Source organism: Lutra lutra, chromosome 3 (assembly GCF_902655055.1).
Source record: "Lutra lutra chromosome 3, mLutLut1.2, whole genome shotgun sequence".
NCBI classification, from domain to species: domain Eukaryota; kingdom Metazoa; phylum Chordata; class Mammalia; order Carnivora; family Mustelidae; genus Lutra; species Lutra lutra.
In genome coordinates this window covers 129,986,866-130,010,360 of record NC_062280.1, presented here as the reverse complement: position 1 = coordinate 130,010,360, position 23,495 = coordinate 129,986,866, and the positions used below count along the sequence as shown (strand labels likewise).

At 41.6% G+C, this 23,495-nt stretch overlaps 1 protein-coding gene across 1 annotated transcript in view; it reads right to left on the bottom strand.

Moving 5' to 3' along the window:
• Positions 1-394: 394 nt before the first annotated feature.
• The window catches only part of KL (klotho), a 44,173-nt gene continuing 21,072 nt past the window's right edge, over positions 395-23,495 (bottom strand). The window contains exons 2-5 of the mRNA XM_047723127.1: positions 11,793-12,303; positions 10,139-10,407; positions 3,275-4,376; positions 395-2,732 (exon numbers count right to left, since the gene is read on the bottom strand). Of these exons, the coding sequence (XP_047579083.1) occupies positions 2,395-2,732; positions 3,275-4,376; positions 10,139-10,407; positions 11,793-12,303 (2,220 nt within the window). The 3' untranslated portion in view covers positions 395-2,394. The remainder of the gene's footprint in view (positions 2,733-3,274; positions 4,377-10,138; positions 10,408-11,792; positions 12,304-23,495) is intronic.

The following is a 23,495-nucleotide window of genomic DNA, read 5'->3' as shown; positions in this document are numbered from 1 at the left end:
AGTCCCGCCTCCTGCCCCACCTCCCTCCTCCTTCCTGGGGTCTGGACAGACCCAAGGGGTACCACCCCTCCTTTCCTGCGGTGGGAGCCACCGACCTCCTCCTAAAGTCCAAGAGTGCTCCACGTTAGCATGCTGCTTGCACTATAACTGGGTTGGATGGTTTTAAGATGTCATTTCTCTTTGACGCTTTGGTGTCTGTTTTGTCTTTTTCAGCTCTTCCTCTATTTTGCTTTCTCTGTGTCTGAAAGTCTCAGGTCAACCACAGGGATGGGCCTGGGGCACCCTCCATCCCTCCTATTTTCCAGCCTCTCTGTCAGACCCACCACTCATATTCTGTATAGTTAAGTCAACTCAAAAAAATTGTTTTTAAAGAAACGTATCTGGAAGCCAGTTATATGATTATGAAAGAGGCAAAGTTGCAGGCAGATTTATTACAATACTTCATCAAAAGACCGAATTACTTCTGTCCACACTCAAGGAAATGAAAATGATGTAGCAAGAAAATTTTTAAACATTTACAGTAATTAACAATAAATTAATCCAACCAATAGGAATGGTTACATAAGTTGCAATAAATTCATAGAGTGGGATCACTTTATAACTAGAAATCATGCTTTTGAAGACTAACGACAAAAGAAACACACATGATAAAAATTAATAAAGATACATGATTATTTACAATATGATCCAACTCCATGCAATATAAGATACATAGGCTATATTATTGGTGGTGAGACTACAGGTCATTTTTTCTCTTTACATATACTTTCTATGCTTTTAAATTTTTTACAATGAACATATATTACTCTTAGAATTAGAAAAATATATATACATAGAAGAATCTATTATTCTCTAGTTTCTATTTGTAATAAGTCTAATTTTTAAAAGAATACCAACAAAAGCTTATCTTTCATGGAAAAAAGATCATACCACCTCTGAAGATGATACATAACACAGTACAGCATTTTATTATACACCATAACTCTGTGTCAGCAAGATTAGTTATGCTTGATATGATAGTGGTTTACCTTGCCTGATATGATACTGGCTTATCTATAAAACAAACACTGGGATCATGCACAGCACTAGTGAAACAGAAAGACCCTTGTCTGAAAATCAGCAAAACTTGTTTAAGGGGCATTAAAGGATAAGACCTCATTAGCCCTTTCTAGAAATCAGTAGCATGTTTCAATGTGAAAGGTCAAAGCAAAACTAGTTCAGAGTTAGTTCTACAGAAGTTGCAGCGAAAATATTAAATAAACCTCAGCAATCACAGAGACAAATCTTCCAGTGTTATCAGACCAAATGCTTTGGAGCCTATGAAGAACTACAAAAAAACAAAAAACAAAAAACAAAAAAAAAACAATTCAAAGAAATCTTGCCACATTCTAAAGAACAGCAAGTGAAGTCACTCTTCACAGGATGAGTTATTATTTCATTCTTATTTGCTCAGGAAAGGTCACATCATTCATTGCAAGGAGTGCTCTAAAATCAAAGGGTTATAATCAAATTAATCATAATGTTGCTCATAAGTACTTTTTTCTCCTTTCCTCTTCCTAGAGCCATACAGTATAATGCATTTCACATTCGGTTTATGCTTCCTGAAGAGCCCAACATCTCATGATTCATGTTTATTTTTCTGCAAACATTCAAAGTCCTCTATGCGCAGGCCCTTGACAAGGCTCCAGTAACCCAAAGCCCGCGTGGACCAAAGGGCCTGGAGTGGGCCTTGAACGTCACATAAAATAAAGTTCTATCATTTGCTCTGCTAAACATATCATTAACCAGATACGTAAATTAATATTAGCAGCATTTGCTAGAAACACTGCTTTTAAAAGGAATGTTGCAGCGTAGGGCCTTTGTCCATCTCACCTTTGTCATCTCACCTCTATTCTGCCATTTCTTTTTCAAGGGAAACTTGGTTCAACAGAGACCATTAAGCGTATCATGGTAGTTGGTTACTTGAGTATGGTTACTTGGGACTTAACTTCTATTCCAAAGTCTGCAATTATTACTTCAAGATAAACACTACATTAAGGAATGGGCACTGATAAGGTCATTCAATTCCTATTAAAAAAAAATTACAGAATGGTTCCCACTTCACATACATTCGTTAGAGGATGCTGCAGAAATCATGGCCCCTGACACTCACTGATCATCCTCCAAACCAAAAAACAAAAACAAAAACAAACAAATCCAGGCACTATTCACATTATTCAATATTTTACAATCACTTACGCTCATTTCCAAACATCTGTCCTATGCCATATAAAATTTTCCTGAAAGTCGGATAAATGAAATCTATAGTTTTACAACACTGAGAAGTACAAATGGTTAAAAGCTGATGTATGTGCATAATTATTTCAAAATAAAAGAATAGGAAACTGTCCAGGACTATTTATAACTTCTTCTGCCTTTCTTAGAGTAGTAGAAAATCAGAGAAAGAGAAATAATAAAAGCAAAAAGTAGGAAAGTGATGAAAGCCAGTAAAGACTTTCGGGTATGAAAAAAGCTGCATTCGGAGCACAGGGTGAATTCCTCTGGACAAAATCTTCCCAGAGTCTCGGGACCCGGGAAGCCATTGTTGTCAATAATTTTCCTGTAATGTTTCACGGACGGTTTGGGCTCAAACTGATTTGCTGCATAATGATAGAGGCCAAACTTCGGAGCTGAGCGATCATGAAATGAATAAGCAAAGTATCCACAAAGATTGATACCATCCAGTATGTAGGCTAGAAAAACAAAAGGACAGAATGGTTGTTAAAATATTTTTGCACACAACACTTCACTCTTACACAGCATTAGGGAGTGCATCACGGAAACTTTCAATGCCATTTAATAAAACTAAATTAGGTTTAACCATAAAAGGCTTCTTTCATGAGAGGACAAATATTGAGCTACAGTCAGCATAGTAGGTTTTATATAATTCAACCTCCTATGATGAACTTGGGTTCAATCTTTATGCACACGAAGGAGGCAAGAGTGTTGTAAACCCATCTGAGATGGGGGACAAAGGACTCTATGCTTTTACAGGCCCAGAACAGGTGTTAGGGAATTTTCCACTCTTTTTCTAGGGTCTCCCACTTTTAGCTAAACTCCATGACCCCTGGGGGAGAATATAGGTCTATCTTGGACTTGTTCAGCACGGCAGGGAACGGACAACACTTTTCCTCCGAGAGCGACGGTAGGCGTATATGGTTGAGCGCCTATCGGGCATCACACCCTCGGGGGGGGCCATAGGCTTCAAGGGGCGGCTGTTTCTAGGACCCCTTACCTTTCAGAGCTTCGTTGACATAATTCTGCATGTAATACACCCTCAGCCTGTCTTGGGCTGCGAGCGGATCGTCGTCTATGCCGTTGGCTATTATATACATGGGGAGGTCTCCGTACTTCAGCTTCAGCCAGTTGAGAACTTTGCGCAAGCCCCAGGGCACCACGGCCACCTGACCTGGAGAGTTGAGCCAGGTGATGTCGGTCATTTCCTGCACTTCCAGGTAATCGTTGTATTTCACTGGGTCTTCTTTTTCCCAGTCGACAAGGATGGTGGTGTAATGGCTTACAGCCAGAAAGTCAAAGGAGCCCCGGATTAGCCTTTTTTCTTCCTCCGTGAAATACGGGAGAAGGAAATTGTTTCTTCGGTCGAGCCAGTCCCTCATCACACGTGGGTAGTCCCCAGAGCCGAAAATGGGCTCGGCCAGCCAGCCGATGTCAAATTCCAAAACCCTCTCGGCCACTTCTTTGTCCTTCGGGGAGAAAGGGCAGGCGGGTTCGATCCAATCGGCCTGCAGGGCTATGGATATTTTCCCCTTCTGAGAGGCCCTGAACTTCTCATCGTACACGCGCCAAGCCAACGCGTGCGCCTTCAGCAGGTTGTGCCCGGCGCTGTAGGTCATGTTGCGCGCGTACGGCTCGCCCATCGTGATCCAGAACTTGACGTGGCGGCCGAGATCCCGAAAGCACAGGCGGGCGTACTGGGCGAACGCCAGGGCGGTGCGCGGGTTCTCCCAGGCGCCGTGCTTGGCCAGGGGCGGCGGCAGGCCGTGGTGAGGGGCGGCGGGCCGCCAGAGCGCCACCACCGGGGTGATGTTGGCGCGCACCAGCTCGCTGACCACGCAGCGGTAGTAGTGCAGCGCCGTGTGGTTCACCTGCGACTCGTTGCCCAGCGGCTGGATCAGGGCCCAGTCCAGCGAGAAGTGAAAATGCGAGACGTGCATCTCCTGGAGTAAGGCTATCTGCGGCCGGATGGCGGCGAAGTCCACGCAGTAGGACTTCCGCCTCTTGGTCACCACCCCGTCCACCTTAATCAGCCGCTTACTGTGGTGGACATCCCACAGGTAAACGTTCGGGTCGGTGAACTGAGACAGGGTGGTGTCCACCTGCCGGGAGAGGAGGAGGTGTTAGCTTCACCTGACCGCCCCGGAAGAGGAGTTCCGCGCGGTCCCTTCCGCGAAGCTAGCCAAGCAGAAGGAGCAGAAAGGGAGCCTTTCCAGCAGGAGGTTTAAACCATTTTTCCTTAATTGTTCAGCTCGTGAAGAAAAAAAAAAAAAAATTCCACTTTTTAATGCATATTTGCTTTACCTATAGTTCTAATTCTTGCACTGCTGCTTTAATGTTTCTTTTTTTTAAATCTGGGGGGGTGATGGGTAAGGAGGGCACATGGGGTGAGGAACACTGCGTGTTATAAGCAACTTATCAGTCCTCGAACACTACATCAAAAACTACTGATGTTCTGTATGCTGGCTAATTGAACGTAATAATGATAATAAATAAAATAATTAAATAATTTTGAAAAGGAAAAATACAAAAAAAAAACCCAAAATCTGATTTTTTAAAAAAATCATTTCATGTGAAAAACCTTAATGATTCTCACACACCTCTGGTCTGTGTTTAGCAAGCAAAGTGCTTTTGAACGTTTGTATTTTAATATAAGAAATCACCAATAATATGAGATTCCTAAATTTTAAAAAAATGGACAAAAAGATGAAGCATAGAATCTGAGCGAGTTAGAGTCAGAAAACGCAATGATATTTAAAATTAAATCATGCGGGGCACCTGGGTGGCTCAGTGGGTTAAGCCGCTGCCTTCGGCTCAGGTCATGATCTCCCGGTCCTGGGATCGAGCCCCGCATCGGGCTCTCTGCTCAGCAGGGAGCCTGCTTCCTCCTCTCTCTCTGCCTGTCTCTCTGCCTGCTTGTGATCTCTCTCTGTCAAATAAATAAATAAAATCTTTAAAAAAAATAAAAATAAAAAAAAATTAAATTAAATCATGCATCTTAAAATCACGTTCTAAATTGAAGTTTGCTTTAGGCAAAGAACATGCTAGATATGTGGAACTGTTGCTTTTTATCGGCTTTAGTGTCAAAAACAGAACTTAAATTCGATCTGATGGAAAAAGTGTTAGAGAATGTGGAAATGAGGAACAATATTGTCATTTACACATACTGGGCTATTTGAGCATAATTTTAAAATGTTATTTTTCTGTGATGCTCATGAGGCCAGTGGTTTTCAATCATCTGATGAATTAGCCTCCAAAATGAAAATGGGTATTTAGGAAAAGCAGATAGATTGTAAAACTGAACCACAAAATGCTCCCTCCACGTGTTAACCGTGGAGGAAAAGGCACACTCTAAGTTCATTCTAAGGACCCACTGACCAAACCAGTGCTCTCTTCTGAAACAGTCCTGTTAGAATAGGTGCCTGGGTTTGCCCCACCCTCGGAATACAAGCAGGGGTCAAACTCTGGTTTGGAATCTCTAGCAGAGGTTTCTTTGCAAGTTGTGGCCTGAGCTGCTTTGCTGCTTCTCTGGAGGGCTCAGTGCTGTGTTTATAAAGGAAAGTAATAAAACACCAGCATGTCACAGGGAAATTGCTTTCTCTGGAGAACTGTCCCTTGTAGATCACCCACACGTGCATTTCCCCTAGTACTGTGGGAATGCTGTGAGAAGTACTTTTCCACTGTGATGCACCCACAAATCTTGTTTCCTCAGCTTTGCAAGAGAAAATATTTGCATGCTCTTTTGAAGTGAAAGTGTTCATAGCTTGAAGGAATTCTTTGGATTATTCTCACAGAGCTCTGAGTTAACTAAATTTGTAACTTTTCTACCACAATTTTCCCAAAACAGCAGCTTTTATTCAGCTCATCTGCAAACAAATATGAGAGACTAAGGTATAATATCTGGGGGCAGGAGGCATTTATTTTTTGAAAATACAGGACACTTAGAAATGAGCACTTGGGCATAATTCTATCTAGCCGTCATTAATTGGTTGACTTTTCTTTCTTTTTTTTTTTTTTTAGAGAGAGAGAGAGAGAGCGCCAGCGGGAGAACACAAGCAGGTAGAGCTGCAGGCAGAGGCAGAGGCAGAGAGAGAAGCAGGCTCCCCACTGAGCAAGGAGCCCGATGCGGGACTCGATCCCAGGACCCTGGGATCATGACCTGAGCTGAAGGCAGCGGCTTAACCAACTGAGCCACCCAGGCGTCCCTGGTTGACTTTTCTTAATAAAAAAAATGAAAAATCAAGTGGAGTCTTTCAGAAGAAATGGGCATAAAGTATGTATTTAGTATATTATGGAAGAAATCTTTTCCTGATAGTGGCCAAGGTTAAAGAAGCTCTATGTCCCCAACGCGTAGCAGTTAAGTACCTGTGTTTTCTATGAGCATTAGTGGTTATGGGAAAACAAACCTGTCATCTGGGAAATTAGGTCCAGTGACAGTGACAGTCCACATGAACAAGCCGGAGGTCAGACTTCAGACAGGTGGTACCCTTACTGGGATATTCTTTTTAAAGTTTTTTTTTTTATTATTAATATTAGGAATTTATTTGTATTAGGAGTTTGAGATGCTAGCCAGGAGGGAAGAAATTAATTTCCATGGTTGAAAAATTACTTCTCAGGGCTTTAATATAATGTGTTAAGAGTATGGAGAAAAGCTTGTAAATTAAAATATATGCACACCCTCCTTGGGCCCGCCCTACAACAACCTTGTTTTTACTTTGCCAGGTAGGAAGTTCACTTAGGAAGGGCACTGCCAAAATAAAGCAAGGCTCAAGGGGAAAAGCAAAGAGAACAAAAGAGCAGTTGCAAGTTTTTCCCACTAGAGAGCTTCTGGAGAAGTTCATCCACCATGGGTTTGAGAGGGAATTAGTTTGTGTGTGGTTGGTTGTGTGCAGGAGAGACTGGGGAGTAGGGGGAGGGGGGAGGCTTCGCTACATGAAGAAGTAGGAACCCACACAACTGATGAGATAAAAGGGCAGAGCAACCTCAGAGGAAGGGTCCAGAGCTGATGCACGGCTGGCATCAGATCAAATTCTAACACAACCGCCCTTAAGGAGAAGAAAAAGCAATCCTCTCCCCTTCCTCCTCACTGCCAGACTTGCTGCTTCTGACCAGAATTTCCCTGCTCTCTCTCAAGGAAACAGGTCGCACCCTTAAAACTTTCTCACTACTTACCAGTTCCCAAGGCAAACACAGTCCAGGGATGGGGAACAGAGCAGGAATGAAGGGGCCCCCCACAATATCCCACAACGACCACTGTCTGGACAGAGATGTTGGCAGAAAATTCCCTCCATGTAAAATTGAACTTCGAATTACCTCCCCAGGCTCAGGCTGCTGTCAGAAAACAGGAAAGAGCATGAATCCTCAGGGACAAGGGATACAGAGCCCAGCTGGGAGTGGCACCTGGCAGGTCAGGAGAGAGAACGAAGACCAGGGACCAACCAACCCCCAGCAGGGGAGTAAAGAGGGATGGGGAGCTCATCTCCCTCCCCTTGTCCCCTTCCCCAGACCAGCACCCTATTTGAACCCCACCGTGGATCCCACTTCTAGGAGAGAAATTAGGAAAGGCAGGTTCTGGGAACAGAGGTTGAGGAAGAAGAGAGAAGAGGAGGGAGGAAACCCCCAAACCCAACAAACAGGGCAGAGCTAGACTTCTTCCTCCTGTGCTCAGACAACTTTGCTAACAGTGTCCCAAAGTTGTCTTCTAAATTTAAGAAGGGACTTAAGTCTGACACTGCCCTTTAAACCAACTGAGGTCTGCAAAAGACCTAAGAATAATATAACCCAGCAAAAAAAACATGTTAAGGATAGTGTTGATTTATTTCCTTATAGGTAAAGGATTTCCTTTTGATACTTAGAAGAAAATAGCAACCCATTTCAACCAAAAGACCTCTCCTCAGATCCAAGCATTCTTCTAAATACTTCTTTTGACGTGAAGGGTCACAGAATATGCCACCCCAAAATGTGACTGTAGGAGTTCAGGGCCTGCTACCCCAAAGTATGTTCTGCTGGTGTACTGATTATTTTAAGCTTCAAGCACTCCAAAAATAACAAACGCAGGGAAAGGCTTTCTCAGAACTTCCCTTACCTGTCTAAAGACAGATGCTCCAAAAGGAACTCCGCTGTCATCAGTTCCCTCCCGGGAGTTTCATCCCCCCAGGGAACATGGAGTCTTATCTCAAAAGAGGAGACCAGAGGTCACCACCACACCCAGACACTTTGTCGCAAGCTATTGTGGTTCCCTTCTACTCTTCTAAGGGCCCGTTTGTCTTTCCTAAAAATTGTTCTTCCCTAAGAGACCTATGTCCCACCCTCACTTCTAGCCTTTTCTTTTTTTTTTTTTTTAAAGATTTTATTTATTTATTTGACAGAGAGAGATCACAAGTAGGCAGAGAGGCAGGCAGAGAGAGAGGAAGGGAAGCAGGCTTCCCGCTGAGCAGCGAGCCTGATGCGGGACTCGATCCCAGGACTCTGGGATCATGACCTGAGCCGAAGGCAGCGGCCTAACCCACTGAGCCACCCAGGCGCCCCACTTCTAGCCTTTTCTATTGAGATGGTATTTAAGCCTGAATTCTAAGTCACCTCAAGGAGTTACACATTTTTCTCTGAGTATCTCTCATGTATATGGAAGCTATACATGTTAATAAACATCTATTTGTTTTTCTGTTGTTAATCTGTCTTTAATTATAGGGGATCTCAGCTAAGAACTCAGAAGGGTAGAGGGAAGCACCCAGCATGCTAAATGCTAGACAGCATTGCTTGTCTATGAATACCAACCTTTGTCTCTGTCTTGATCTTTTTTTTTTTTTCTTTTCAGCATAACAGAATTCATTGTTTTTGCAACACACCCAGTGCTCCATGCAATACGTGCCCTCCTTAATACCCACCACCTGGCTCCCCCAACCTCCCACCCCCCGCCCCTTCAAAATCCTCAGATTGTTTTTCAGAGTCCATAGTCTCATGGTTCACCTCTCCTTCCAATTTCCCTCAAATCCCATCTTTGTTCTCACACTATTTAGCAGGACCCAAACATCACCCTGCTCACTTAGCACCCTACTCTGTGCACTCTGTTATATTATTTGTGTATCCAGCATTTTCCCTCAGTAGACCTCTTTGAAAGCAGGAGTCAACCTTACTCATCTCAGTGTGTACTCCCCTCAACCAAACACCCCCAGCGATTAACAGAGGGCTTTGTACACTAAGCATCCAATAAGTGCCTACTAAAATATTCCATCAAACTCTAGAAAACAAATCCCTTTAAGATTGGAAAGTTAAAAATAATATTGAGGATTGCCTAAATAGTAAGTGTTCAATAAATATTGGTTGACCATTTTGAAGAACTTTCTTACCATTTTGATGACTAGTTCTAGAAATGAAATTTGGGACAGTGAATCTTTGGAGCAAGGGTTTTCATTGCAGAGGGGCTTCTGCAACAGCATGCAGCTCTGCCTCGGGAGAGCTCTGCCTGGTGTTCCTGCCTCTGGCTCAGCTGCTCCGCTGAGATCTCAGAAAATTTGAAGTTCTGTGTTACTTCTTGTTTATGGAAGAACTCAACTGCTTTAAAAAGCATTGAAAACCACCAAATTAAAAGGGAGTATTTTATCTTTTTAACTATCTTTTCAGATCTTAAATATTCATATATTTTTAATTTGTTCCTCTTTGGGGGCTGATTTAAAGTGCAAGATGAAGCTAGGAAGATTTTTGGAGAGAAGTGTGCCATGTTCCAAAATGCCTTTTAACGTGCTCACTCAGGAACCACGTCTGGCCTGAAGAATGGACAATGAGCCATGACAACCTAATAAGGAAGCACTACTTACTAGTGATAGGGCTTGGTGACACTGCTGATTGGTTTTGTCAGCTGACTTACTTGAATGTAGTTGTCAACAATTCCCCAAGCAAAGTCACAGGGAAATGTCCCTTCTAGGGGTTGATTTTCAGGTAAAGGAGGGAAGCCATTTTTCTCTATCAGCTTTTGGTAGAACAAGGCTGATGATTTTGGCAACAGTTTCTTATCCTGGCTTAGAAAGTCGACATAGAAGAGCCCACGTCTGATGCTGTAGCCTCTGTGCCACTCGAAGCCATCCATAAGGGACCACGCTGTGTAGCCAATGACGTCTACCCCATCCAGCTTGATGGCTGCAAAGAGAAGAGAGGATGAGAACAACTTGACCAACCCTTACCTGGGTACTGGCCTCATGACTCAAGAATACTTAAAGGGTTTATTACTTAGGGAAATAAGTTACATATAATGCTTATTGTTTGGTAAACCAATGACCTTTCTTACTAATAGAAGGCTATCACACCTGGACAATTCTACAAATAAAAGTCTTCACAAATAAGATGATCTCCAATACGTTTTTACTTGGAATATTTTTATTTCCAGTAGGCAGTCTTTGGGCCTGAGAAGTTGTTTTGTTCCATTTTCTATCCTAGCATTGTGGCTGCTGCAATAAATGAATTAAAATCTTTAAAAGCATGAACAATGCAATTTATTCTTCAGGAAGTGTTAGAATTCTTTTTTCTTTTCTTTTTTTTTTTTTAAAGATTTTATTTATTTATTTGACAGAGAGAAATCACAAGCAGGCAGAGAGGCAGGCAGAGAGAGAGAGGAGGAAGCAGGCTCCCTGCTGAGCAGAAAGCCCGATGTGGGGCTCGAACCCAGGACCTGGGATCATGACCCGAGCCGAAGGCAGCGGCTTAACCCACTGAGCCACCCAGGCGCCCCAATAGAACAATTTTTAAAGAAAAAAGAATTCTAGGGGCGCCTGGGTGGCTCAGTGGGTTAAGCCGCTGCCTTCGGCTCGGGTCATGATCCCAGGTCCTGGGTTCGAGCCCCACATCGGGCTTTCTGCTCAGCAGGGAGCCTGCTTCCTCCTCTCTCTCTCTGCCTGCCTCTCTGCCTGCTTGTGATTTCTCTCTGTCAAATAAATAAATAAAATCTTAAAAAAAAAAAAATTGTTCTATTCAGGGGTGCCTGGGTGGCTCAGTGAGTTAAAGCCTCTGCCTTCGGCTCAGGTCATGATCCCAGGGTCCTAGGATCGAGCCCCGAATTGAGCTCTCTGCTCAATTCGGGACCCTGCTTCCCTTCCTCTCTCTCTCTGCCTGCCTCTCTGCCTACTTGTGATCTCTGCCTATCAAATAAATAAATAAAGTCTTTTAAAAAATTATTCTATTCAATACGAATAATAAGAACCCTAAACATGTACAGAGATCTAGATGCCCTGAGATTTACTTAACCCTTAATATAATCTAAAAATTTAGAGAAGCATCTCTGAAAATCAAATTATTTCACACATTATAACCCAGTTTCTCATTTCCAAAATGAGTTTTAAAAAATGAATTTAAGTTCCTCAAAGCCCCAAATGAGAAAGGTGTTACATAAATGCCTTCCTGCTGTTGCCAAAATGATTTTCTGCATTACTATTAAAACTATAAATTCACACAGTTTATTACAGATCATCTGAAAGATTGTTTTTCCTGTGGATTTTGGCAGGAAATTAGAATTTTATCCCCAATCCTACCTTTTAAGGTTTCCATTATGAATTTTTTGAGGTAATACATATATTTAGCATCATCTCTCTTGGTGGTCCCTGAGACAAACCAGCCATTTTCCACAATAAATATTTGAGGGTGGTTATATTCAAGGTCAATCCAAGAAAGGAGTTGCCTCAGGCTGGGAGATTCCAATTGGCGGAACTTCATGTGTGGGTCCAATAATTGAAAACTCAAGGTTGGTCCAAAAGAAAGAGCAAAAAAGTCAGCTGTTCCCTTGATGAACTTTTTCTCGGATTCAGTAAAATCAGGCAAAAGAGATGAAATATTATTCTTCATGCTGTCAGGATAGTCACCATCAATGAATATGGGTTTGGCAAACCAGCCTAGGACAAAGTCAAGAGATTTTTGACATTCTTTGATGCTATGGTCGGTCATTCTTCGAGGATTGATCCAGTGGGAGCTTAGTGCAATGGATACCTGGCCTCCCTGAGTTGGACGGAAAGAAGTATTGTAGAGATGCCAGATTTTGGCATGAGCCTATAAAAGAGAAAAACCATGGTGAATCTATCTTTGATTGGGAGAAGAAATACAAAACATTTTTGAATCTGCAGCTCTGTTGGTATCTGTTTCTCATCAAGTCTAACCTAATGAATAACCCCACAGTGTAAAAGTCACCTGGAAACAATAAATTATTGTCGAGGTGGTTCAGCCCACAGAGAGCTGCTACCATGATGGAATTGTTTCTATTATTTTTCAGTAGCCAATGGAAAATATGAATTTCTTATCTGGAATGCAAAGTGATTATTCATCCTCAAAAAGTTAACGGAATAAGAATTTGTTATATCCTACCCTACTATTTAATCGACTTTAGATTATGTAATTTTCCATTAATAGGCTTCATGAGAAGAACCAGTCCTGCATTATGATCATACCAGGAATTTCTAAATAGGATTATATATTTTTTTTATCCTAAGAGACTGGGACTTTTCAAGTTGACTCAAGTTGTTGGAGTCAATTTAATATTTTGTGTTCATGCCTCACAGCTAAAATTCTAACACATGTTTCCACAATCTTTATTCTTCCCTAAGAAGAATTAGCACAATAAATTAAGGACCAACTCCAACATCTAACCTTGGCCCACCCTCTGGAACTCTGGGACAGTGCTGGTTTCCCATAGGACCTAGAGTGCAAGGTACAAGCCAAGAACAAGAATCACCCAAATGCAGCCTCAAGGAGATCAGATGTCCGTTGTTAGTCAGTGTTCATCTGGGAGTTTCTTACATCAACGAAATGGGCTTTGCTTGCTTAAGATTAGCTTCATAATCCCATAATATCTTACTGACTTCTGATAGCTTATTTTCATTTGTTTTCCTTCTATTTAGAAAGACTAATGAGGACTACAGGGTTTTTCCTCCCTTACTTGAATTAAGTTTCTCTTCACTTTTGCATTCCTTTATTTACTCCCCCTATTTTTCTACAAATGCAAATGCTGTTTATCAGCCTTTTACTCCCCTAATATATCCTCCCTGAAAAACCCATTCCGGTTCTCTGTTTGACTCATATTCTCCAAAATGATCATGCCAATTTCATCCCACTCCCTGGGCCTGAAGAAGCTTGTTCGCTCAGAATGCCAAATATCCTCTTCATCTTTCCTAAATATTCTTCTCATGGTTCATTTCGGTGCAGGTGTCCAAGAATGATCTCATCACTGTTCTTATGAGTTCAGCCAAATAGTTCAATGGAATAAAACAGTTTATGTCTAACTTTCATTTTTAGTTTCTTGGTAAATATCTACGATGTTTCATTCCACTGAATAAATTTTTTCATGACCTGAGGCAGCTACCCATATGCTACAAAGGAAATGGAGAATAAAAACCGAATCAGAAGAATAGTGGCCTTTGCCCAAGGGGTTCAAGAAACTGAGGCTCAGTCGTGCTGGGCTGCTGGCTTTGTGACATCTCCCACCTTTATCTTCCTCATCTCAGCCACTTGACCTCTGTCTTCCCCATTGTCAGGAAATCTCATCAGGTCATTTAACAGTTAATCAGAAAAGAAAGGGAGGAGCTCAGGCTAGTCCTCAGGATGGAAGACCAGGGCACTTTCCTAACTTGGCCCAGTTGAGGCCCACAGACCCTTATGTCCTAAATCTAGCAGACATACCTTTATAAAACAAACACTGTGGTGGACAGCATAAGGGTCCAGGTAAGAGTGAAAACAACCCAAGAACTTAATGATCTGGGTCAGTTTTGCAGGTGGCCAAAGGAAGAGTCATACAACAGAAAACCCTACGCTAATGGGCCACTCCTCTAAACCTGGCTACTTTGACACAGCACAGAGGTTTGGCGAGGCAATGAATGCCCTGGGCCACATGGAGGTATACACATGGTCTTTAATGTCAGATACAATTCCTGCTCCATTACTTTTTTTGTGTACCTTTAACCATGTTACCTAATGCGGGCAGGTGAAACTAACTTCCTTGTGTCTCTCATAGGGTAGTTATGAGGATTAAATAATCTACATAGAACACCTAACGCAGAGTTCGCATATGGTAAAATCTCCATGAATGCTTACTCCTTCTCTACTTAAAGGATGAGCAGCCAAAAAAGATAAGTCCAGCCCATAAAGCCTGAACACCACCTGCTAAGGAACTCAGTCAAAGAACAGCCAAGTGACATAGTGATACCACCTGGGCTTTGGATGAGAAAAGACTTGGGTTTGGATCCCAACTCCCCCATCCATTACCAGGGTGAGCCTCAGTTACTCTGAATAGATAGGAATAGAGGGTGTTCTCCTGCAGGAACACGGTGAGGATGAAAGGATAGGAGGTAAGTAAAACTGTCTAGTAAATAGTTGATGATTTTAGAGAAATATACATTTGCAGCATTGGGAAGTTGATGATTAATTTTATGCATCCACTTGCCTGGACTAAGGAACACCCTGCCCCCCAGATAGCTGGTAAAACATTTGTCAAGGGTTTAGCTAAGCTGTGCCATGGTATTGCTGCCTCAGCATCTGTTTTTTTTGGCCAAGTGGCCTTCAGGGACCTTAAGTAACACCAGGTTCTCCTGCAAGTGTGTGCCCCAGTCAGCAGCTTGCAGGGTCACAAGCAAATGTAATTTTGTGACGTGACTTCCCGATCCGCCCTTGTGATCACCAGGCTCTCCTTCCTCCCAGCACCTGGATGGCTTAGGGGCCCTTTAGATAGAAACACCCCCTCCCGGGGCTTACCAAAATCCTTTTTTTGTTGTTTGCATTGACCCGTCTGGTTTTAGCCTAGGAACCTTAATAAAGGCATGACTTTAGGTCCTGACTCTCTCTTTGTCTACGCTCTCCCCACGGGGCCCCTTAAGGCCCTGTACTTCCTCTAGGACCTATGAGTCACAAACTCTCTATTTCAAGTTCTCTTGCGGTCAGTTGTTGAACCCAAGCTCACCATACAGCCCTGTGTTCCACTTAACAAATGTTAATTTAACAAACCATTACAGCATTATTTCTGGGCGTGTCTACGCGCGGGTATTTCTGGATGAGATTAGCATTTAAATTGGGAGGCTGAGCAAATAAGATCAGCCTTATCAATGTGGTCTGGCATCATCCAATGCACTAAGGAGCTGAAGAGAACAAAAAGGGAAGGACAAATGAATGGTTTCTCTGGAGAAGGCAAACTAATAGAGAAAGCATCTTGGATGTCACTTGTCTTAACCACTCACCCCACCCCTCAAACCCTACTTTATCTCTTATTTGACTGCTCTCCACAGCAGCCCAACTTGGAGGTCATCACGCATGGCAACTTCTCCAGGAAGTCCCCCCCCCAACCAACCTGCCACACCCGGCTGCATGTCTCTCCTCTGGGTGCCCTCCTAGTCTTAGGCATACCTCTCTTGCATCACCTATCACAGGTGCTGATGCCTTCCTGCCCCGACTCCCTGGGTGTTCCCTCATCCCCTCCTGACACGTGGAGGTCCCAGTGTCTGTTGAGCTGAACTGAAGCTTGCTTCATTCACCTCCAATCCATGTTCAGAGGGTAGGTTTGAGTAATCGACTACTGTAGGGCAAAGTGTAGGAAGGTCACTGCTTAAGGTGTGGCAACAGTGAGGGATGATTAAGAGGGACATGGCTGTGTTTATTTTTGCATTGCTTTCTAATCATTCCATGTACATTCACCTTACAAGTTTGTTATTTCAAGATTGAGATTTAATAAAGCTATTTGACAAGGACTCAAGGAAGTAATTAAGGGTATGCCTAAGAATGTTCACCTACACACTATTTCTAAGAGCCAAATATTGAAAACAATTGAAATGTCCAATATTCAAAAATATTCATACCATATATGCATGTTTTAACACATTATGGTATGACTAAAGATATACTACTATTCAGACATTATAAATAATACAAAAGAACGTCCATTAACATGTCAAAACTGTATCCAAAATACTAACTGAACAGAAAAGCAGGTTACAAAGCAATAAGGAGAGTTTAACAATATTTTTTTATCAAAGAAAAACACGTACATAAAAACCTGGAATGATTTATAAATTGTCAAATGAGGTTTTGTAGCAGGATTGCAGGTGGCATAATTCTCAATTTGCTTATCTGTATTTTCACATTTCCTACCATACGCATGTATTGCTTTAGAAGTATGAAAAAAATCTTAAAATTTAAGGAAGGAAAATAGCTCAGAGAAGCCGGATGGCCAGTCCTGCTGAAATGTCCATGATGGTTATTTGAAAACCATGATCTAAATAACCCTTGCCTAATTGTTCTCTGTTCTGCCCTACAGTCTCTGCCTCTCAGCTCCTGAGTCCCAGACACAATGCATGCTGTGCGAAGGTCTGAAGTCACCTGGGTTTTTACGCCTTCATAGGTGCATCTCTCCCAAGTTTTCCAATCCCCAGTCCCTCCAGCTTCACCCCACTTCAAAACCCAGCTCAGCCATCACCCCTCCGGGAAGTTTTCCCTGACATCTTCCTTCTCTCTGCCCTTAAGTGTCCACTCCATGTGACTCCACAGCTGACCTCTCTCAAAGACCTTCACCCTATTGTGTTGGATTCATTGAAGTGTCCAGATTATAGGGGTTTCCAAGACATTGACTGGGTCTTTCAGCTCTCTCTTCTCAGATTATAGCAAAGTGTCTGGGGCAGAATATGTATAATGAACAGATATGGAGGAATGAAGGCTGGCAGTAAGAACCAGATCAAAGACTTTGGGACAGAAGCAAACATTTTTCTGATCCAGAATGGGAAAACTTTCTCCTAAGATAACCTGGGTTGTATTTTATTTCTGAGACCTTGAAAGACAGAGAGCTTTCAGGCACACCCCATCAAGAAAATAAATTAGAAGGAATTTGGCTTGGTAGGCCACTGAGAATAATACAGCATTGTCTCAAAATGCACTAATGACCCAATGTGGGGCATAAGACACTGGTGTGTAATATCCTCTTCACTTCCTTCCCAGCCTCAGTGTTGATTTTGAAATCTACATTCTGAAAAATCTATATTCCCTGGAATATATATGCAGAAATCCTTGAAATGATTAGAGATCAAACACAACAATATTATTTAAATACACAAAAAAGAGACCAGGTGGCAATACTAATAGAAGACAAATATACTTTTAGGTCAAAAATTGTTGCAAGAAACAAAGAAGAACATCACTTATGGATAAGGGGGTCAATCTATCAAGAATATATGACAATTATAAACACATGCACATCAACAAGAGAACAAAGTTAATGAAGCAAAAATTGATACAACTAAAGGGAGAAATACATAACTTGATAATAATTATTGGAGACTTTAATACTCCACTTTCAATAATGGACGGAGAATCTAGACAGCAGGGTGCCTGGGTGGCTCAGTCAGTTAAGTGTCTGCCTTCAGCTCAGGTCATGATCCCAGGGTCCTGGGATCCAGTCCCGCATCCATCTCCCTGCTTAGCTGGGAGTCTGCTTCTCCCTCTGCCTCTGCCTGCTGTTCCCTCTGCTTGTGCTCTCTCTCTGTCAAATAAATAAATAAAATCTTTAAAAAAAAAAGAAAGAAAGAAAATCTAGACAGCAGATCAACAAGAAAACAGAGGCCTTGGACATTATTATAAATCAATCAAAGTTAACAGACATATAGAACAACCTGCCCAACAAGATCAGATACACATTTTTCTCAAGTGCACATGAGACATTCCCCAGAATTGACCATATGTGAGGACACAGAACAATTCTTAATAAGTTTTAAAAGATTGAGATCATACAAAATATCTTCTCTAACCACCATGAAGGGAAATGAGAAATCAACAACATTCACAAATATGTGGAAATTAATGAACACATTCTTACAAATCAATGGGTCAAAGAAGGAATCACAAGGAACGTTAGAAAATACTTGGAGATGAATAAAAATCAAAACACAACATGCCAAGACTCATGGGATGCAGCAAAAGTGGTGCTCTGAGGAGATTTTACACCTGTAAGCAACCATATTAAAGAAAGAAAATCTTCAAATCAAGAACTTAACCTTCCACCTAAAGGAAACAGAAAAAGAAGAGCAAACTAAACCTACAGTTGGCAGAAAAAAGGAAATAATAAAGATTAGAGTGGATTTAAACAAGGTAAAGTATCCAGACAATCATCTGACAAATTATCTAGACTAAGAAAAAGAGAGAAGACTCAAATATTAGAATCAGAAACAAAAGTGGGGACATTACTACTGATCTTTTCTGTATATCTACCTCCATAATAAAAGGATTATAAGGGAATACAATAAACAATTGTATGCCAACAAATAAGATAACCTAGATGAAATGAACAAATTCCTAGAAATACACAAGTTACTAAAAGTAGCTCAAGAAGAAATAGAAAAAGGAGAAAGATACCACTTTTTAATTTTTAGTTCTGCTTTTCATTGTATGATTTCCTTATTGTTTAAGCTAAGACCTCTGGTGCGAGGTTGGATGGGAGAGATACCATGTTTATGGATTGGAAAATTCAACACTGGAAGTTACCCAACCTTCCCAGTTGATCTCTAGATTCCATACTATCCCATACAAAACTCCAACACATTTTTTTGTAGACATTGATGAGTTGTTTCTGAAATGTATATGATTATTCAAAGGACACGGATCAGTGCAAATAAATTGCAAAAGGAAGAACAAAGTCGAAGCCCTCACTCATTCATTTGTCTAACAAATGTTGTCCTGGGCACCATTCTAAGTTTCTAGAAATCAAAAGGATTCAAAATAAGATTCCAATCTCATGGAGCTTACATTCCAGGGAGCAAGAGAGATCTTCAAAATACAGCTGAGGAAGACACTAGGAGGTGGCAGGGATTGAAACGGAGAGGCACAATACAAAAGGTTTCTTTGGGCAGGGATGTTTGAGGAAGGATCTATCAATAACAGCATAAATGAAGGATGTTAATTAAGACCTGGAGAGAAAAAGCATTCTGGGTAGAGGACCGGGCAAGTGTAAAGAAAGATCTGAGGGTCTGGTGAGAATGTGGCAGTTTGGAGGAAAGCCATGTAGAAAGTAAACAGGGCACCTCCTAAAAAAATCAGACATAGATATTTAGCCCCCACTCCCACCTCCGAACCCAGAGGGGCCATTGCCAATGACTGTGTGGGAGTTCAGAAGTCCAGCTGGAAGGCAACTCTGGGATATACCTTACAGTCCAGAGGTCCTGCAGGGGATCAAGCTGAAATGGCAGCATCCCTTGCTTTTACTCCTTCCCTAGTTCTGCTCTCATGCCCTCACTGACTTCTCTTCAAGCACTTCTTCCCCCAAGATCTGCTTCTTGGGGAGCTGAGCCTGCATCAGGCTGGGACCAGGTTGGCCCAGCCTTGTGGAGCTCAATGAAGAGTTTGGATTTCAGTCCAAATAAGGCAAAATTCACTAGATGGTTAAGTATAATGTTTAAGAACATGGGCTAAGTCAGACTGTTCTAATTCTGTGCCCTTATTAGCTGTGTGACCTTGGACACCTCATCTAACTCTTGGTGCCTCTGTTTCCCCAACTGTAAAATAAGGACAAGAACAGCACCCTATGTTCTTATTCTTACAGGAATTAAGTAAGTTAGTATATAAAAAACACTTATAATTGTGACTGGTCGGGTCAGTTTATTATTCAAGTGTGGTAGTAATGTGATTTATGATTATTAAAAGATCACTGGCTTCAACGTGGTACACAGTCTCTGGGAGGGCAAGATAGGAGCAAGGAAACCAGTTAGGTAGCTGTTGCCATGGACCAGACAAGAGATGATGCTGTTTTGAACCAAAGGAGATAATGAAAAGTGGCCAGATTTAGGCCATTGCTGAACTTGGGGATGAATCATACATGACTTGCAAGGCAGGGAAAGAATCAAGGACAACAGACAAAGCAACAAGTAAGGGACTGGGGAAGGAAAGTGATCAAGTTCTGTTTGGGTCATGGGTCTGACATCTCAGTGAAGATGCCTGCTTGTGGCTGGGTGGATAAGTCAAAAGTTGGAGAAGACATGGGTGGATGGTATTAACAATCATTCAGATACATTTCAGAGGCAATACTGAAAAGGTCACTTTTGGCTATCATTCCTTAGATTTTTTTAAAAAAATGAAATGGAGGGGCGCCTGGGTGGCTTAGAGGGTTAAGCCTCTGCCTTCGGCTCAGGTCATGATCTCAGGGTCTTGGGATCGAGCCCCACATCGGGCTCTCTGCTCAGCGGGGAGCCTGCTTCCTCCTCTCTCTCTGCCTGTCTCTCTGCCTACTTGTGATCTCTGTCTGTCAAATAAATAAATAAAATCTTTAAAAAAAAAAAAGTGTCCTGCCTAAAATATTTTAAAAAAATTAAAAAATTAAAAAAAATTAAAAAATGAAATGGAATAATTCTTAAAGGATTAATTTAATCCTACAAATAATCTTAATTAAATTGAGACCAACAGTTAAAGAACTGAAATGCAGCCCATAAGCAAAAAATAATTCAAACAGCTGGTTTGTGGCTACTCCCTACCCAAGAAGAGACCTTGAGGTGTTGTCTGATTCTAAATTAGAAGTATATTCTTTTAAGAAAGGTCAAGGGATTAAACAAATTTTAAATCACCATTACATGTCCAAGGACTTTCTTCAAAGGCACTGCCACCCTTTGTTGTTACCCAAGTATGCCAACTACCCAATGTTATTATTTGTAGACCAAACCCTCTTCTATCAGCACAGCTCTGCAGATTATGAACTGCAAATCCCTCAGAAAGGATTTTTAAAAAAATCCTTCACAAAGGATTTCAAGCAGCCTTCACAAAACCATCATCTAAAAGAACACAAAAATAATTTCCAAAACAGAGCCACCTATAATTTTATACACAAAGATACTGTAACCAATAGTCTCTGTGTGCACTTCCCCAAACGTTGCCCAGGACCTGCCTCAGTCATCTGGGCCCCAACCTATGCTCGAGGCCTCACATCCACCTTCCCTGACACACAGTCAGACAGATGTATGGAAACAGGCAGTAGCTGACCTTACGTGCCTTCGCTTTGGACTTCTTAGCAAATTAAATATGTAGAATTTTGACTCTGAGCACCAAGTCTTATTGCCTCTCACTAGAGTTAGAACTAGTACAGTTCCATACCCATGTGTGTTTCATATCTCATCACTTCCCAACCCAACTCTTTTGCCACAGGCAAGTCAATTTCTTGATACCCCTCACACAGGGCTGTAGCTTGGATGACAACCCATCAATCCTGAAATGACTATTCTACTTTTCCTTTATTATCCAGAGCCTTCCCTGCCTTCTGTTTTAGATTCGTTTCTTCTAAGAAGTGTCCATAATTAACCCTGCTTACTCTTGGTGCTATTTTCCCAAGTTATTCACTGTAAATGTCTACTCCTTCCAAATTCGGCTCCATTCTCAACGCCTCTGTGAAGATTTGTTTGGCTTCCTGCATGCATTTAGACATTCCTTTCCCACCACATCCTGAACACATGAACTTGGAGTAGATTCCATGCCTCTTCATAGCCCTTCATAAATTAGTGGCTCTTCACCAAAACCGTACACTCCTCATCAACAAGAGTTGTATCGAAACAACCTGAACACCTCACAATGTGAGACTATTTACTTATTCTTTTAGTCAAATATTTTTTGAGTAGCTACTATGTGCCAGACATAGTTCTTAGATTAGGTAAAACAATCTAAAGGGACAAAAGAAAGGATCAGTTGAAATAATCCGGGACTAAGGGATTAAATGGAACATTATTTGTTAGCTACAAAGGATCATCAATTATTTTAATAAACTATAGTTAGCTAAAGATAACGTGTGTGCAATATTACCTAATTTATGGATTTTACGTGCATATATACAATAAATAGACATAAGACAGGAATAATTTTCAACTTTCAGTTGAATGACCCAAGGCAGACCAATGAGAGATCCTCACTGACATTTTTCGGCTATATAGAGGCAAGGGTCTCTCCTCCCTCTGGAGTAAATCTGGACTTGTTGGCATGGGAAGAGATCCTCTGTGGTGGGGTGTAAAGAAGCCAACCAGACCCAAGCATGTGAGCATGAGAGAGAGAAAGGAAGGGAGAAAAACAGAAAGAGAGAGAGAGAGATTGCCCCCCCTCGCCATGGTAATAATTATCTCCAAGTCTAATCCCTAAGTGTCTGACGCTCTTCTCCAATTCTGTGAGTTATCCCCCCATCCTTTGAATAAAGATCCTTTTTCTTCCTTAACCTAGTTATAGTTGGGGTTGCTCATTAGCCAATATAGAATTCCTAAATACACATATAACCAAATTTGAGATTCTATAAGACCTCACTGAAGTAAAGGTATGCTTAGGGACAAACATAGGCAAGACACCTAGGCAAGACAAAGGCCAGGGTACTTTTTTTTTTTTTTAAAGATTTTATTTATTTATTTGACAGATAGAGATCACAAGTAGGCAGAGAGGCAGGCAGAGAGAGAGGAGGAGGCAGGCTCCCTGCTGAGCAGAGAGCCTGATGCAGGGCTTGATCCCAGGACCCTGGGATCATGACCTGAGCTGAAGGCAGAGGCTTTAACCCACTGAGCCGCCGAGGCACCCCCAGGGTACCTTTTTTTTAAATCATGGCGTGATTCTGGAGTTTTGTATAATCATTTTGTCTGGATTTTTCCAAAGTAGGTTACATAAAAGGGCTTATTCATTTGTTTTTAAGCATAAGCTTCCTTCAAATGAAGTAAAAAAAATTTCATAGCTCAGTTGGAGTAAATATATCAATAAATCAGAGATTAAGTTTCTTGCCTCATTTATCTGTACAAAACTAATCAACGTCAGTTAATTCATTCTGTTTAACACTAAATCATGCTGCTATAAAAATCCTTCCAAGTCACGGATGCTAGGTTGTTAACAAAATATCCAGCTTGTGACCAGAATCCACCTAGTCCATTAATCACCATGTTCTGGGAGACACAGAGGAGTTCCAATCCCTGGATTTTCTATCTCTGTTTTTCTGACAGCAACAAAATGAGAATGAGTAAGGAGCAAGTAGGGACACAGCAGGCTAGATGAGAAAAAGAGACAAGAAGATAAAGAATTCAGATAAGGGATGTTTACCACAGGGTCAGCAAAAGCATCCTGTGGTTCACCCATCAGCTGGAATCTTTTCAGTAAACATCTATTACTAAAATCACCAACGTAATTTTATAATACCCTCATGAAACAGCTGCTCTCCGATTTCAACAAAATTGAGAAAAGTATTTTTCTCATAATAGTCAGCTTTACTTTTCTAAATGTTT